This window comes from Bacillus rossius, chromosome 1 (genome assembly GCF_032445375.1).
Source record: "Bacillus rossius redtenbacheri isolate Brsri chromosome 1, Brsri_v3, whole genome shotgun sequence".
NCBI classification, from domain to species: domain Eukaryota; kingdom Metazoa; phylum Arthropoda; class Insecta; order Phasmatodea; family Bacillidae; genus Bacillus; species Bacillus rossius.
This window is the reverse complement of record NC_086330.1, coordinates 260,630,648-260,646,306: the sequence shown is the minus strand read 5'-3', so window position 1 is coordinate 260,646,306 and position 15,659 is coordinate 260,630,648. Positions and strand designations below refer to the sequence as shown.

At 37.2% G+C, this 15,659-nt stretch overlaps 1 protein-coding gene across 6 annotated transcripts in view; it reads right to left on the bottom strand.

Moving 5' to 3' along the window:
* The window catches only part of LOC134527522 (caskin-2), a 386,358-nt gene that overhangs the window by 131,330 nt on the left and 239,369 nt on the right, over window positions 1–15,659 (bottom strand). The window contains exon 1 of one of the 6 annotated variants that reach the window (XM_063360266.1): window positions 4,949–5,214. The exons of 4 other annotated variants lie outside the window; for them this stretch is intronic. In XM_063360266.1, coding sequence (XP_063216336.1) covers window positions 4,949–5,177 — 229 coding nt within the window. In that variant the 5' untranslated portion in view covers window positions 5,178–5,214. Of the gene's footprint in view, window positions 1–4,948; window positions 5,215–15,659 lie in introns of those variants that run through there. One more of the 6 variants, XM_063360262.1, reaches the window with a different exon arrangement.

The window sequence follows — 15,659 nt, the reverse complement described above, 5'->3', positions numbered from 1 at the left end:
GATACGACCAGCCATTACTGAAAGGAGTGGAAAAAACCAAGGTTGGAGGACAAAAAAATTAATATGTCCCTTACTACGTACACTATCAAATCCGATCAATTTTTTGTAAGCCCTACAAATATTATCTAAAATTTTGTCTGAAATAATTTCTGATACAACCAACCAATTGCAAAGGGTGGCTAGAGGGGTTAAAATACAAAAAAGGAATTTATAACTTCGTTAGTAGGCACTACATCAGATCTGTTCAAATTGTTTGTAAATCTTATCATTTTTATCTAAAACTTTTGTCTGAAGCAAAAAGTTAAAAAAACCTGGGGTTGGAATAAGAAAGCAAATAAAACTTTCCTACCGTGTACATCATCGCATCCTTACTTATTTTTGATTAACTTTCTATATATTCTCTAAAACTGTTGTTAAAAACATTTTTTATGTTACCAACCATTATTACAAAGGAGTGTAATAACAAGGGTTAAAAGTAAATAACAAGGGTTAATTACATTTTAACAGAATTAAAGCCTACTATCAAATCGGTAATAACTTATTGAATATATCCTAAACTTTATCTAAAACTTAGGCTAAAACCATTTCTGATTAAACGAATTATTACCATAAAAAATAGGTTTGAAATTAAAAAAAAAAGAAATTCTAAACTACTTTAGCATCAAATTTATCAGTATTTATTTTAAAACATCTTAATATTATGTTAAACCTTGGTACCAATCAACATTTTATAAGACCACATTATTGGTGCAATGGATAAAAAGGGTTCGAAGGTCAAAAAAATATGTAATACCTACTTTAGTTGACAAAATATAAAAGTTGTTCTTAGCTATTCAATACTGAATACAATACAATACTGGATTCAGTTAAAAACATTCATAATAATACCGCTGCATGGACAATGAGAACATTTATGTAATCTATAATTTTGTTATATTGGAGAACATAAAGATGTTACGTACATTAAGTTCCAAAAATTTTCTAGAAGTTTATAGACGTTTTAATGATATTTCTAAAAGAAGTAAGTACTTTGAAATCTACCTACGCCTATAGGCTGTGCTGAAGGGTTTTTTTTTTTTCACTTTGTGAAGATAAAAACAATAAAAATCCTCACGTTGATAACATTTAACGTAAATCTATATTTATGGCCTGAAAAAGGATATATCCCTTAAAAGTGCTTCGCTGCTTTTTAAATTATTGCTTGTGTATGTAATAACTATTTCGGATATGCTATAATTGATATATTTAGGCCAAACAAATAATTATTGATTTTGTGAATAGTGTAGTGAAATGTTTTTCTAAGCATCTGTCATGCAATTCTGTATGTTGTCATGTTTTTTGCAATAACAAGTTTTATTGGTAGGCAATACAAGATATGTATGTCATCAAAAATTATTATGAAGCTCAAATAATCACTATACCTACATTGTAAATGCTAAATAGCATGATACTATTTTTTAAGTATTTTTACTATCGGCATTTGTTTTCTCTGTTAGGCATTTGCCATTTTTTGTGAGTTAATATGTTTTTGTTATTATTAGTTTTATTAGTAGCCAATATAAAATGTATATAAATGTTACCGGGATTAATTCTGATACCGTGAATAGTCACTTCTTTGTAAACATTTTTCCTAATAATTATTTGACTTGATATTCGGTTTTTTTTATGTAAATTGTATTGAATATTAACGTCAGAGTTTTATGTACACTGTATTAAATTAACTTATCATCCACCGATTCGTTCTGTGGGTTAATGCTTTTGTAATTTGGTGTTTTGTTGGTAGACAATAGAACTTGTGTTTAAATTTAAATTCAGATGACTGTTAATGTGTTTCTACTTTTTGTGTTGTAAATATATTTAAAGTATCAAAACAAAAATTACAGTAAAAATATTCTAATGGTATTTGCCTGAATAGTTAATTAATATGAGATATTATATCTTATAACATTGCCTGTTTGCTTTTGTACAAAATGTTTGGCAAAAAATAAATCAAACTATTGACCATATTTGGTCAATCACGTTGTGCGTGTTAATATATTAGCTGTTTGAATTTAATATTTAAATAAAAATAATTCCCTCCAGTTGCTTTCTGTGAGGCAATAGACAAACAGTTTTACAAATTTCTTGTTACATTAATATTTAATTGAGGAAGGGCCTTGCTGTTGGTGATTGCCAGTTATAAATTTTTAATTAAAATAATGTTAGTGATTCCTGAACAAAAGCATCTCGCTAAATATCGTGCCGTAACGTTTTTATACGTAAATATGTATACAGTATATAAAAATATAAAACGCTGTTTGGAGACTTCCATAGACTGTAATACTCAATAATGACACAATCCCAAAATGGTAATTGATGTATGTATATAAAAGAATATATTATGGTCTACTATAAATAAATCAAGTATGCATTTAGATATGTTTGGCGATATTGAAACAATATGTAGTATCTGTAATACAACTACAAAGCTTTGTATGGCAATAAACAAGGTAGGTAGTTAATCACTAATAAAAGTCTTCATAAAAAAACACAGAAAAACTGGGATCCCAAACAAGTTGTTAGTAAGCAGTATATTTCTTGATGAAAGTTTTTGGTTTGTTATAAAGTATATTCCTTTTTTTTCTTTTTTTTTTTTTCGATTTTTAAAATTTTAAACTGTGTGTTCCCGTCTACAGAGGGTTTTAATGCTAGGGCTGTTTTATCATTAAAAATGAGTACGCATTTTTTACTTAAGTCATCAAGATTCAACGCTCAAGCCATGCGCCATTTCTTATGTACTAAGCAAACTGTTACGTATGAAATTTAGATCACGTAGAATTTTAAATATAACTGTTTGAGATATAACTTGAAAATCACGTTTTTTGATTTCCTTTTAAATAACTTTTTTATGTGTAGTAAAACATAAATAATTTAGTAACATCTTATAAGAAACGATGTAATAATGTGCAAATTAGACTGCAAAAATTACACATGCAATCACTGTGGTAACAACTCACTTTTGATAAACTAAGACAAAAAGGGTTGTGATAGAACCCACGACCCATGGCTCATTAGTGATACGTAAGCGACACCATTCCTTTTAGAATATAATTTTTATTACACGCTATATTCGTATATGTGTTTATTTAAAAGAAAATAATTACATAAATCGTAATTCTCGGCGTTGTAGTTTTTAGATTTCCAATTTCACATATAGCTAATGTATACAAAATATCGGAACACAAAATACATTATCAGTTATATGCACGTACATAAGTTTAGGAATATACATTATAGAATATTTTATCATACAAATTTGTCTATATTTAACTCGGGTAGGTCATATGGCAACCACTCGCTTCAGAAAGCCGAGTAGGCCCTACTCATCGGCAAGAGCCATGTGTTCCTTCAAGGACAGGACTCGCTGATAAAGGCTCTCGGGTGTGATGTCAGTCAGTGGAGTTGACAACGCTGGTAAGCTGATCCCTGCCTGTCGCCCAGCGCGGCTCGGCACGGCCCGGGTGCGAGAGAGAGGGCAACCGCAGATTGTAACTGAGATAAGGCGCGCTTCCAGCCGCCACCGCGGATAGAGCAGCCTCTGCTACCTAGCGGAATTCGGGCGACTGCATTAGCCTTCCAGCGCCCTTAAGCTCGCGTCACAGTCTTGGGATCCGATCAAAATCAAAATGTGTACTTTTAATACCCATGCATGAAACCAATGTCGAAATCCTCCACAGTCACTGCATCTCGTCCCTGGAACAGCCTCGACTAGGATGCTAGACACCAACGGTCTGCTAACATATTCAAAAATATCTTATTAAAAAAAGCTTGGCTCTTTAAATTTACAAACACGTAACCAAGGGAATACAGAATGGATGTATGTGTGTGAGAGAGAATGACAATAGTAAGAATTTTAATCATATTTCATGCTTTTTTATTGAAAACCATATTTAATATTTCAGATTATATTTAATGTTAATCTAATAGTTTATATTTAAAACAATATTTAATATGTTTTAGGTTAGTATTTCATTATATTTTAATATTTTCATATTTAATAAATTCATTTTAAATTGTTTATGTTAATACTTATATTGAATTGTAAATTGGTTAATGATTCATCAGCAACTGCTGTAATTTGTAATATGTTAAATTGTAATTTTAGGTTTGATTCCTACATATAACATGTACTTAAAACTTGTTTATGATTCATGGTTCAGTGTAAGAGAAGGCGTACACGCCTTAACTAAGCCAAACAAAAGTAAAATAAATATTTTTTTTATAAGTGTATCTCAAACATTGTACTCTGTTAAGTAGATTTGGAATTAAAATTTTGGAAATACATATTTTTGAGTATAATCTGATAAAATTATATTTTTTTAAGGAGTTGTAACTGAAAGACACTTTCTTGGTTTCAAATTGTTTTGGCAACAAATTTCTTGTATCATTTAATATTCAAAATGTTGGCTCTGCTTGAACATAGCACATAATTTAAAGGATAGCCTTATTATTAATAGTTAATTGTCTGCTAAACATAGTTTCTCTAATTAAATAATTGGTATTTAGCATTGAACGAACGAATACAGGTGTAATGACTGTCAATATACACTATTTTATGGTCTTAGAAAAATCGCAAATAGTAACAGTGGGCGCCATTTACTGTGTCCTGCAAAACTGTCATTAATGCCTTCTGTAGCTAGATACTGGAAATTTTTCTCGGATTCAATTACCTCCAGGATAGAGCCCACAGTTCTCAGTTCAAGCGGACTAATTTCCCTTACTTATTGGCTGCTGACTTGTGAGTTTTTCTAACGTAGTAGCCAGTGATTTGATAATATTCTTCTGTTGAGGGTTGGACAAAATGTCACCTGATGGGTTGTTAGTCAATAGCAGATGCAGCTGAATGATGTATTTGCAGTCTGAGGGCAGCGGGAGACGCTGGTGGTCCGCGTGCTCCAGGCGTACTCACGCAGCAGCAGGTTCCTCCAGCTGCCGCCGAGGGCGCGCAGGCAGCGGCCCAGCGCGGAGCCGCGCGCCAGGTTGCCGTCGGAGCGGCTGCGGGCCAGCGGGGCCGGGCGGGGCGGGGGCGGCGCCGCCTCCAGATCCTCCTTGAAGCTGCGGTACGTGGACGACAGCCGGCGGCGGCGCGCGGAGCCCGAGGACGGCGGGAGGGGCGGCGGGCCCCAGCACTTCGCCATGCACCCGCTCTGGCCGCGTGCCGGCTCTCGACTGGCCGCGGGTTGGTCGCTCGGCCGTCGTCTTCCCCTCCCCTACGTGGGGGCCCTTTCCAGCCGTGCACCCCACGCTCGCTTCGGGCCCCCCCCCCTCACTACTCCAGCCATCACAGTCCCACTGCGGTGACGTCACAGGGACACGTCCACGGCACTCGCCAAGTCCGAGTCTTGTAACTTGTCACGAATTGGGTAGTTCTCGAACCAGTGGTGCAAAGTAACACAAGGTGTTTGTTGACTGACACCGACAAGCACTGTTGACAGAACAATTTGTTGCAGAAGGTACTGCTTTTGAGATACGTCAAAATTTGAGACAAGTACCCAAGAGGTACAGAATGAGTCTGAATTCGACAGAGAATCTTCAGCTTCAGTTTCATCGCGCCAAAATAAGTTAAAAGCATCAATGCGAACGGGTGATAGAGTATTACGTTAGTAAATAAATAGCAATGTTAGTAAACTAATAGCATCAGGAAGCGATCACACAACTAATTATATTCGTTAAGGAGCCAACTTAGTCAAGGGTGTATCTGTGTTAGTGAGGCGAGATTGATAAGTGCGACGCTCGCTGGTGCTTCTAACGCGGTATCTCCTCTAAGCGCCTCTAGCTCTGAACTGTCACGCAGTCTTTTCGTCATGCATTAGGAAACTATTATATTTCAGCGTTATACGGCGGAGAAATTAAGATAAAGGTGTAAAAGAAGGCCGATTGGTGCTTTCTACTGGCGGGTCCAGGGAGGGGGAGGGGGAGGTGCACAGCGGCATACCCTCCCCCCTGAAGCCTGAATAATTTTCATATATTCTTCTAATCCCTAATAATAGTTTTTTCCCAAATTTACTAACGTATTATTTTACTGCTGTGATTGATATATATATATACTAGATAATGCCCGGCATGCGTTGCAATGCCTCAATCAATTTTTTTTTTGTAATTTTTTTAACGTATACTAAGCATCTCTCTTTATCTCTCTAATTCTCTATCTCTCTATCTCTCTATGTATATCTCTATAACTCTCTCTATCTTTCTAGTTATACCTCTATCTCTCTATATATCTTTCTACATATATATCTCTATATATGTTTCTAGCGGACCCGACAGACATTGTCCTGCCCAAATGTACTTTTTGTGAGATATGGATATGGCGGTAAGTATTTCTACGCTGGACATTTTGTATCTTCTCATTATACATACCCCTCCTCTTGGGCACGCCACTGCCGTTACCAAAAACCTTTCCCATGGTTACACAGAAGGCAACAACAATGCAAAAGCCCGTTGCCATGGAGGCTAATTATCAACAATGCTTAGTTTTTTTGCTTTTAAATCGTGTTTTTTTAGTTTTTTCTTAACTCAGAATCGAGATAAAATATCCAATTGTGAATCTAAACCATCCTCGAATCCCCGTGAACTCACACAAAAAATTTCATCAAAATCGGTCCAGCCGTCTAGGAGGAGTTCAGTGACATACACACGCACACAAGAAATATATATATAAAGATATATATATATATATATATATATATATATATATATATATATATATATATATATATATATAGATAATAGAACGATTTTGAACCACAAAAAAAGTACTAAATCTATAAATTTATAAATGTACCTAATAAAATTGTACTAGAAAATTTAATTTGGTCCTTCTCTGACCCTCATTCTGGATCCGCTCTTGGTGGTTTCAAGACTCTTTTCCAGGGTTTTCATTTCTAGAAATTACTTTAAAAACACGCGTTTTAGCCTTTTCTACTCCCCTTAATACAGTTTAAAAAGAAATACGAAAACGGAAATACTCATCCACCCTCAGCGCATTCTTGAGTGTTTTTGTAAACAGGCAAACTCGGACACATGTGTGCCCGAGGAGGCAGCCCCTTAACATGTCAACTGCAAATCACTTTGCGGCGCTGTAGATGAGTTGAGACTAGTTTTAATTCCAGCATGAACCTGGAGCTGTGTCGTGCCAACAAGGTATAAATTCTAAGGCGTGCAGTGCGCCAAAGCAGGAGAAACTCATCTGCAAAATGATTTTCGTGTCCTCTCAGTGACAATGGTACGACCTCTCTCTACTTCCCGTCTGTACTCGCGTGTCGTACGATCAACGTCGCCACGTAGAAAAAAAGTGAACAATAAGACTTTTCGGCTCATGAAGTATTCGTGCACTCTATACTGTAGCAAGGTTCAAACCATGCCAACTGCCATCATTCTTGTAGCAGCCAACCACGGTCTGACCACCATCTTTGCCTTGCTGGGTGGATATTTAGGTTTCACCAGTTTATTAGAAACGAACAAAAACCAGGTGTGATTCCGTCTGAAATATAATTACTCCATACTGAGGAAACAGATACAAGAAAATATTAACGTACAATATTAATTACATTCTTAAACAGCTCTCAGGTATATTTTAAAAAAAAATATTGGCCGGCCGTACATGGAATTATCAAAAGTTTCATTTACTAAAAATACACAATCCAATAAAAAAATACAAATATGTTTAAACGATCCCAGGTTATATACTTAAAGTCCAGAAATTATGTATATAATTAACTGCATCTGACGACGTAATTTAAAGAAAGTTCAGAAAAGGGTCAAAGATACAGAAACACCGGAGGTCGGGGCTTCGTTTCTCGGAGATCACGCAGGAACATGAAGCCAGGGCGCTTGTGTGCTGTTGAGGAAGGGAGATGAAAATGCCAATTCGGCGTCCGGCTCTCGGACCCTGTCTGGAACAGTCCGAATCAAAACTGATCAGAACTTGAACACAGACAGTATACGGGGCAGAAAATGCCCGGAAATGTTAAGGGGAAGTTGGGGAAAGTCGCGGATCATCACTCACCAGACAGGGAAGTTGACTTCTATTTACAGATGCGTCGCCAGCCAGGAACTGGATCCCGCGAATATGAGCTGGGCGCGGTCGTTATCATCATTTCAAAAAGAAAATTAAAAGAAAAATAACTATTACACTTTGTACTACGCAGACGGACTAAACTACTTGAAAAAGATTATAGGGATAGCATCCCTTATTTAGGCGACTACATAGTCGGTTGCGGCCGGATGGAAGTCTTGCAGTGTCTCGTCGACTCGCCGATAATCGCGAAATGGTCCGTCTGCAGTCGCGACGCGAAGTGTTCCGCGGAGAACCGCGTCTCGTAATTAAAAGTAAATCTTCAATCAAAAGTGGAGGGGAGGGGGCTGGGAGTCCGGACCGAAAGGTCACGAAGTTCCCCGAGTGGGCGTCATAAAAAAACTCTGACTGATGTCTCGAAGTTGGTAGCACTGGCCAACTTTAGCGCTACCTGTTGAGAGGTGTCTGAAATAAAAAGAATCGACTCGCCCAAGGCATCTGCTTAAACCAAGGGTTAAAGGGACAGTCACACTCTGGCGGCCTACAGGGTAAGTTGGCTGGGCGGTTAGCGATTTTGCCGCTAGGTATCGTGTGCGGTCCATCTTGGCACACACATTTTTTATGCAAGGCGTCCTTGGAGACGGTCGCTGTCTGCTGGGGTTTCTGACCGGTCATGGCCTTAGACGAATTCTTAGAACTGAAAGAGAGGGGGTGAGTAAAAGGGCGGGGGGAGGGAAGACGCAACGACGCTGGGAACAAGCGTCCATGACGTGCTTTTCGAGGAGAGAACCTAATACGTAAGGACCCCAGAAAATGGTAAATAAACTGGCTCATTTCGGTGTAAAAAAATGACAAAAGCGGTGCAAAAAAAATGACAAAAGCGGTGCAAAAAACCGGTGTAAAAATTAGCAAGCGGTGCAAAAAATCGGTGTAAAAATAAGCAATCAGTAGAGACCCCAAAAAATTGTGAAAAAATTATGCCATTGGCGGTGTAAAAAAAAACCTCATAGCCTTACTGCTTCCTTATTTGCCTGGCCAATTTTTGGGACATAAGTTTCTCTAAGAGTGTTGGCTGATGATGGCAAATCCCCTGCACCTAAAATGTATACATAACTTACAACATACTTATAAATAGGTAGCATTTATAAGGTTATCGCTGAAAATATTAATGGGCTAATTTATTCAAAACAATTCTTAGCCAAACCTAACCTAAAACTTTCTAGATTAGGTACTGCTGGATTACAGAGTCAAACCATCAATCAATCAGTCAAAAATATATTGTGGTGTGCTCACCATTTCACAATGCAATCCATCCTATTTGTGTGTTTGTTAATCTGAGGTACTTGCATATTTATTTGAAGTAAAGGTAATCGATAATATTGTAGACCTACATTTATGCTTATGAACTTTTATTAGAGGGGGAAAACATTTCTAAATAAATAAGGCTAACCTTCAACATGGGTGTTACACCATTCCCTCATAGCTGGATGATCAGCTTTTTCCAAAGGAATGTTAACTTACAGCATCATATTAACAAAATCAGAAATAAAATTCTTGTTTTCTGCACTTTAAAGCTTGTTTGCTTTATTCACGCTGTCGCCTATCGAGATTTGTTTATACACGGTAGAATGCTTGACAAAATAATTGTATTTTTTGTTTTGTTTTGTGTGTGTCATTTGCCACATGCTTTTTGCACGTGTCTTTGCGTGTCCAATCAACCCGCACGTTGCAGAACTTGCACATCATAATTTTGTCCCGCTGATCAAAAATATAAAATCATCCGATTTTATCTCTCTTTCGCGATCAAACATTGTCGAAGTTTTCGGCATCTTAGCCACAAATTCAATTGTATCTTATACAAAATGTGGACGGTAGTTGTTAAAACACTCATAGATATGTGCACGTAAAAATGACTGCCATCTTAGCTCGATGCGATTAAATTAGGTTAGAAAAATCGACACCAGTGCGCCTTGCGGCAGAAACGACCATTATTCAAAACACGAAAACTGTGGAGTCAATTTGTTATGTTGGTAGTGCGCACATATCGATTGTTGACAATTTTTACATTTTGTTTTCATTTGCGATGTCAATATTTACTGTTTGAAAACAGAGTAATAAAAATACGTGAATTTTAGTAACGTGTCAAAACGAAGATAATATCACGGCACTAGTCTTTCAGTCTATGTTTATTTCACGCCTATGTTTATGATGGCGTAAATAAATAGAACTTACGACATAAGGACATTATTATGTGCGAAAAAGCGTGAATTTCGCGCGAAAATTCGTGAATTTCGCGACTATGTCAAAATCAAAGGAAAGTCGCAAAATTCGTTTAAAGTATCAAATTTTCGCGTTATTTCGTGAATTTCGCGCTTCACCATTTTTCGGGGTCTCTACGTAATACGTATTCGTGACAGTAAAGGCTATGGTCAGCTCGCCTCTGAGAAATGGTAACAGCTCGTCCAGAGCTGCTGTAGGCGGTTTTAGTCATGAAGTGAAGTAACGTTACAGGCCTGGGACGTGCCTGTAAGCGAGGGAAATTTCAAACTGGCTGCCAGCAGTGGCGTAGCCAGGATTTGTGTATGGGGGGTGTTAAGAAGCATGCGCCCCCCCTCCCCTCCGTATTAACGCGGTGGGTCCGGGGGTCCTCCCCCGGGAAAATTTGGATTTTAAGGTGTAAAATAGTGCTATCTTAGCAGTTTTCGGTACTTAAATTTAAATATTGTAATGGTAAAATTTTTATTAATTTTAATATGAAATTTGTTTGAGTGATGAATAAGAAATTAATTAAAGATTTGGTGCTAAGGGGGGGGGGGGGGGGGGGTTGAACCCCTAAACCCCCCCCTGGCTACGCCCCTGGCTGCCAGCAAAGTATTAGATCTGCAAAATATCAGATACGTCTCTGGGAAAGGTGCTTCAGACTACTGGCACAAAGTTTAACTTAGGGGAGTACACCAGTCTAACAAAGTGTAAATCGCCCTTTAGTAACAAAATTATAGAGCAAATAAAATTTCCAAAAATAATTTAAATTATATAAAATTAAAAATAACGTGTCGAAATCCCTAATTTCCGGCACAATACATGGGTTCATAACAACAGCGAGCGTACGTTTTTCTAACATTAACAAATATGGTAAGCCAAATTGTTTAGAACCCACAGTAAATTTATGGATTTTACAACGAAGAATTAGCCTGAAATAAACTAAGTTTTCTTCGTTATCTCAGATGTTTGGATCGTCGTAGAAACTAAGCCTAATTCCGATTTAGAGCTAGTGTTTCGTTGTAAACAGGGTAAACACAAGCGTGGAAGGAAAAAAAATATATATATTTTTTTTTTTGGCTATATATTCAACATTCAAGATATCAGTGTTTTGTTTAATGTAATAGAATATTTTTGTTGATTCAAGTTCAAAATAATCTAAGTCATTACCGTACATTTTCGAAGATAAACCGCAAATTTCCGGATATTAGGATAATTAGTAAGCGGCATTCTTCGTAACTTTAAGATGAAAATTAACAGTGCACGCTGTTATATATATTCAGTATTCACATTCCTGGAATTGTGTGTATTAGCAGCTTAGCATTTAACTTTCACGTTAGTGCGTGTAAACATTTCTCAATCACGTATTTTATTCCGCTAATTAATATAGTGAAATTGGAGGCCAATAATTTCATACAAATCTTTCCGTGTTTAAATTGTTCATCTTAAATTTACGGAGAATGCTGGTCACAAATAATCCAGGGATATCTGTAAGTTTACGGATATCTTCGTGCATTTACGAGTATGTAATGAGTGAACTCACTTCAAACACGAACTTTCAATGATCATATTGAGGCAATAACTAAACCCCTGTAAAAATGTAAAATCTATTGCAAAATACTCTTTTCCTTCCTCTTGGCTTTAGCATGTTTACAAGACACGAGTCTCGGAAGTTGAAATACGCTGTAGTTTCGAACGGGGGCGTCGGGAAAAATAAAAACCCGTGGACAAATAATTTTTTCAGGCCCTTTAACCGAACTACTTATACCCCTCACTATTGAAAAAAAATAAAAGAATAAACCCCCTGCAAACCTTTAAGAGGTTATAAAGCTGTGTAAATATGACGAAACTACATATTGTAATTATATATTTTTTCAGATAAATATATGACTACCGCTTAGCATTAATTCTGTTTAAAATTTAAAACTAAACAATTTACTCAATAATGAACTATTTTAAATGCAACAACAATGCAACATTTTTTTTTTAACTGCTTTAATATCTTTGAACGAGCAATTCTTGTATATAATCTTTTTTTTTTTTTGAAACGGCTCCAACGATTTTCATGAAATTTAGTATGCAGGGGGTTTCGGGGGCGATAAATCGATCTATATAGGATTCATTTTTAGAAAATGTCGTTTTATCCGTGTTTTCAATAATCAATTTTATCGATAATCAACTTAAACATAAATGACTCTTCCTGACATCTATTGGCGAGTAAAAATACATTTTTTTTTTAAATTGGGAGCAACTAACTGTTTTAACGACACAACAACACTAAAGCTACTCCAGTAGATGGCGTTGTTAAGCAACACTAAGCCAATGAGTGTTTGGATTGAGGTTAGACCAAGAAAATCAATTGTTTACTTATATTATTTGTGTCTTTTTAACTCATGTGTTAACTTAAAAATGCCTAAACGATTTTGAAAAAAAAAAATGCTTATTATTATGTCGGTAAGATCGAAAAATATTATTCATATTTCATCATTTCATCAGTATGTAATTCGTGTTTAAATATTATTTGTAAAAAACACAATTCACGAAGAAAAAAAATACCGAGCAAAGCTCGGTCATCCAGGTACTGTTTCTTTATTGGTTACTGTCACGGATGTAAGCAATCCAACGAAACACCCTCCAATTTATACCCCTTCATACTAATTAAAACTATGACATTTATCCACTTAAATTATGTATTTTTGATTCAGAATTAATGATCACTTATCTGGCAAGTCTGTAACAGTAGTAGCCAACTCGGCACTCAATGTTGGAGTTTAATCAAGTACGCAATTACTATTTAAATTCTTAAGAACAGTTAGGATTTTCTAACGCATTATCTGCCTCCTTTATTTCCGCTTTTTCATCTGCAATATTTTCTCAGATGACACAGACACAATATTAAATATTTGTCTGATCTTTGTTATCTTTTCTTCTTAGTTGATGGATTTCTTTCCACTTTTGAGCATCTGATGTACCTATGTCGATATTCCATAATTGATAAACGTATTTTAGCACGTTGCATTGTATGTGACCTGCATGTTTACTATATGAATAAAATAAACTGGCATGCAGCGATGAACTCAGTCTGCTGTTACCTATATCAGCCAAAACAAAATAATACTCGATGAAGATTTCATGTAAAACCAATTATTTAAGTCACTCAAAATAATATATGTTTGTTCTGCGATACAGACTACTGTTTCCTTGCGTGAGATTTGGATCTGTGTACTTAAATATTCATTAAATCAATACTTAAAGTATACTGGTGCGAAAAAATATATAAGTCGTTTATTCTTCACCGACAGTACAAGCAACCATTGTAACAAATAAAAATTAATTATAAAGTATACAAATTACAGAGAGTAAATAATAGGAATTACTACTGCAACATTAACTGTCCATTATTTTTAAGGGGAATCGCCTCACACTCCCCCCATCAAACGAAACACGCAGCTTCTTCATGCCTTATCAGCCCTTTGACATTCCGCCACCGAGCGATAACAGTAGTATACAAACAGTTCCTCTTGCGCCAGAGTCCAAGAATGGGGCCGATGCCGGCCTCCATCTTAGATTGTGAAGTCACGGCCGTCCTCTGGGATGACCTTGACCACGGCAGCCATTTTTAATTCCACCATTTTGAATTATGACACCATGACCACCGTCTTGAATTCTAGGATATCTCGCATTTAGATTTAGTTTGCTGGAGGCCGCCATCTTAGATGACGTGATGTTCGCCATATTATTTTCGTCTGCTAGATATCACCATTTTGGATGACGTAATATTGAGCGTCTTTGTTTCTGCTGTTTGTTCCTTGAGTGCACCAGCGTCACTCTATCTCATGCACGTAAGGTCGATGTCCCATTGCCTACCAGTGTTGTCATTACCCTTATTGACACATTTATTTTAATCTTTACACAAAATACATTGGAAGCGAGGTGATTCGAACCATGATAGGTCGGGCCTCTGGTATGTAAAACTTAATGCCTTTGACCACACAGCCATCGAGACATACCTGAATAAAAATTAAATAAGTTAGTAACACATCTTCGGACTTGTAATTTTTATTACGAAGGAATAATAGCACCAAATGTTGGAGGCGGAACCGCCTTCTTTGTTTTCAATGCTTGTTACTAGAAGTGCTAGTGTCGCGTATCGTACACATTGTGTGCAAGCTGGGCACATGGCCCAAGCCAGCAAAGAGGCAAGCTAGGCATCTGAAGAATGTACGTATAAACATGCATTTATGACATTGAAAGTGCATATTTTCAGATGAATGTGCGTTCTATTTTTAAATGATTGCCATTTGTGCGTCCTTTTCTTTGAATGAGAGTCCGAATCTGTGTTCTAAATGACAAATGTGTGTCCAAGTGTGTGTCCTAGATGAAGAATTTGTGTCATTTTTTATTAATGTGTGTCCAATTGTGACCTATATAACGAATGTGAGTCCTTTATATTGTGCCGGAAATTAGGTAATTCGACACGTTTTTTTAAAATTGTTATTATAATTTTAAATTATTTTTGGAAATTTTATCTTCTATATAATTTGGTTACCAAAGGGTGATTTACACTTTGTTAGGCTGGTGTACTCTACGTAGTTAAACTTTTCTGAAGTAGCCCGAGGCACCTTTTCTCAGGGGCCAATCTGATCTTTTGCAAGTCTAAGTCGTCGTTGGCAGCTTGTTTGACATTTCTCCCGCTTACAGTCACGTCCAGGGCCTGTAACATTATTTCCCTGCATGACTAAAACTGCACACAGCAGCTCTGGAAGAGTTGTTACCATTTCTCAGAGACGAGCTTACCATAGCTATTCCCATCATGCATAAGTCTTAGGTTCACTCCTAGAAAGTCACGTTAGGATGCTCGTTCCCAGCCTCGTTGCGTTTTTTGTCCACCCCCACCCCCCTCAGTTCTCAGAATTTAGCCCAGGATCATTGACCTGATGTGAACCCCGCCAGGCATTGGCCGACTTCAAGGACGATTTGCCATAGAAAAAATATGTGCAAAGATGGACCACACACGACATCTAGCGGCAGAAATAGTAACTTATTCTCTTGTCGCCAGCTCGTGGAGCTGACCCCCGCGACATTTGGTGGCGACTTTGCTAACCTCCCAGCTACCTTCCCCTGTAGGCCGCCAGCGAGCAGCACCGACTGCGCCATTAGCCCCAGGCTGTAGCAAACGTCTCGGGCGAGTCGATTCCCATTTTTTTCAGACACCCCTCAACAGGTAGCGCTAAAATCGGCCAGTGCTACCAACTTCGAGATATCGAAGTCAGAGTTTTTTGTGATTCTCACTCGGGAAACTTCGGAACCTTTCGGTCCGGACGCCCTTGTCTCCCCCCCACCA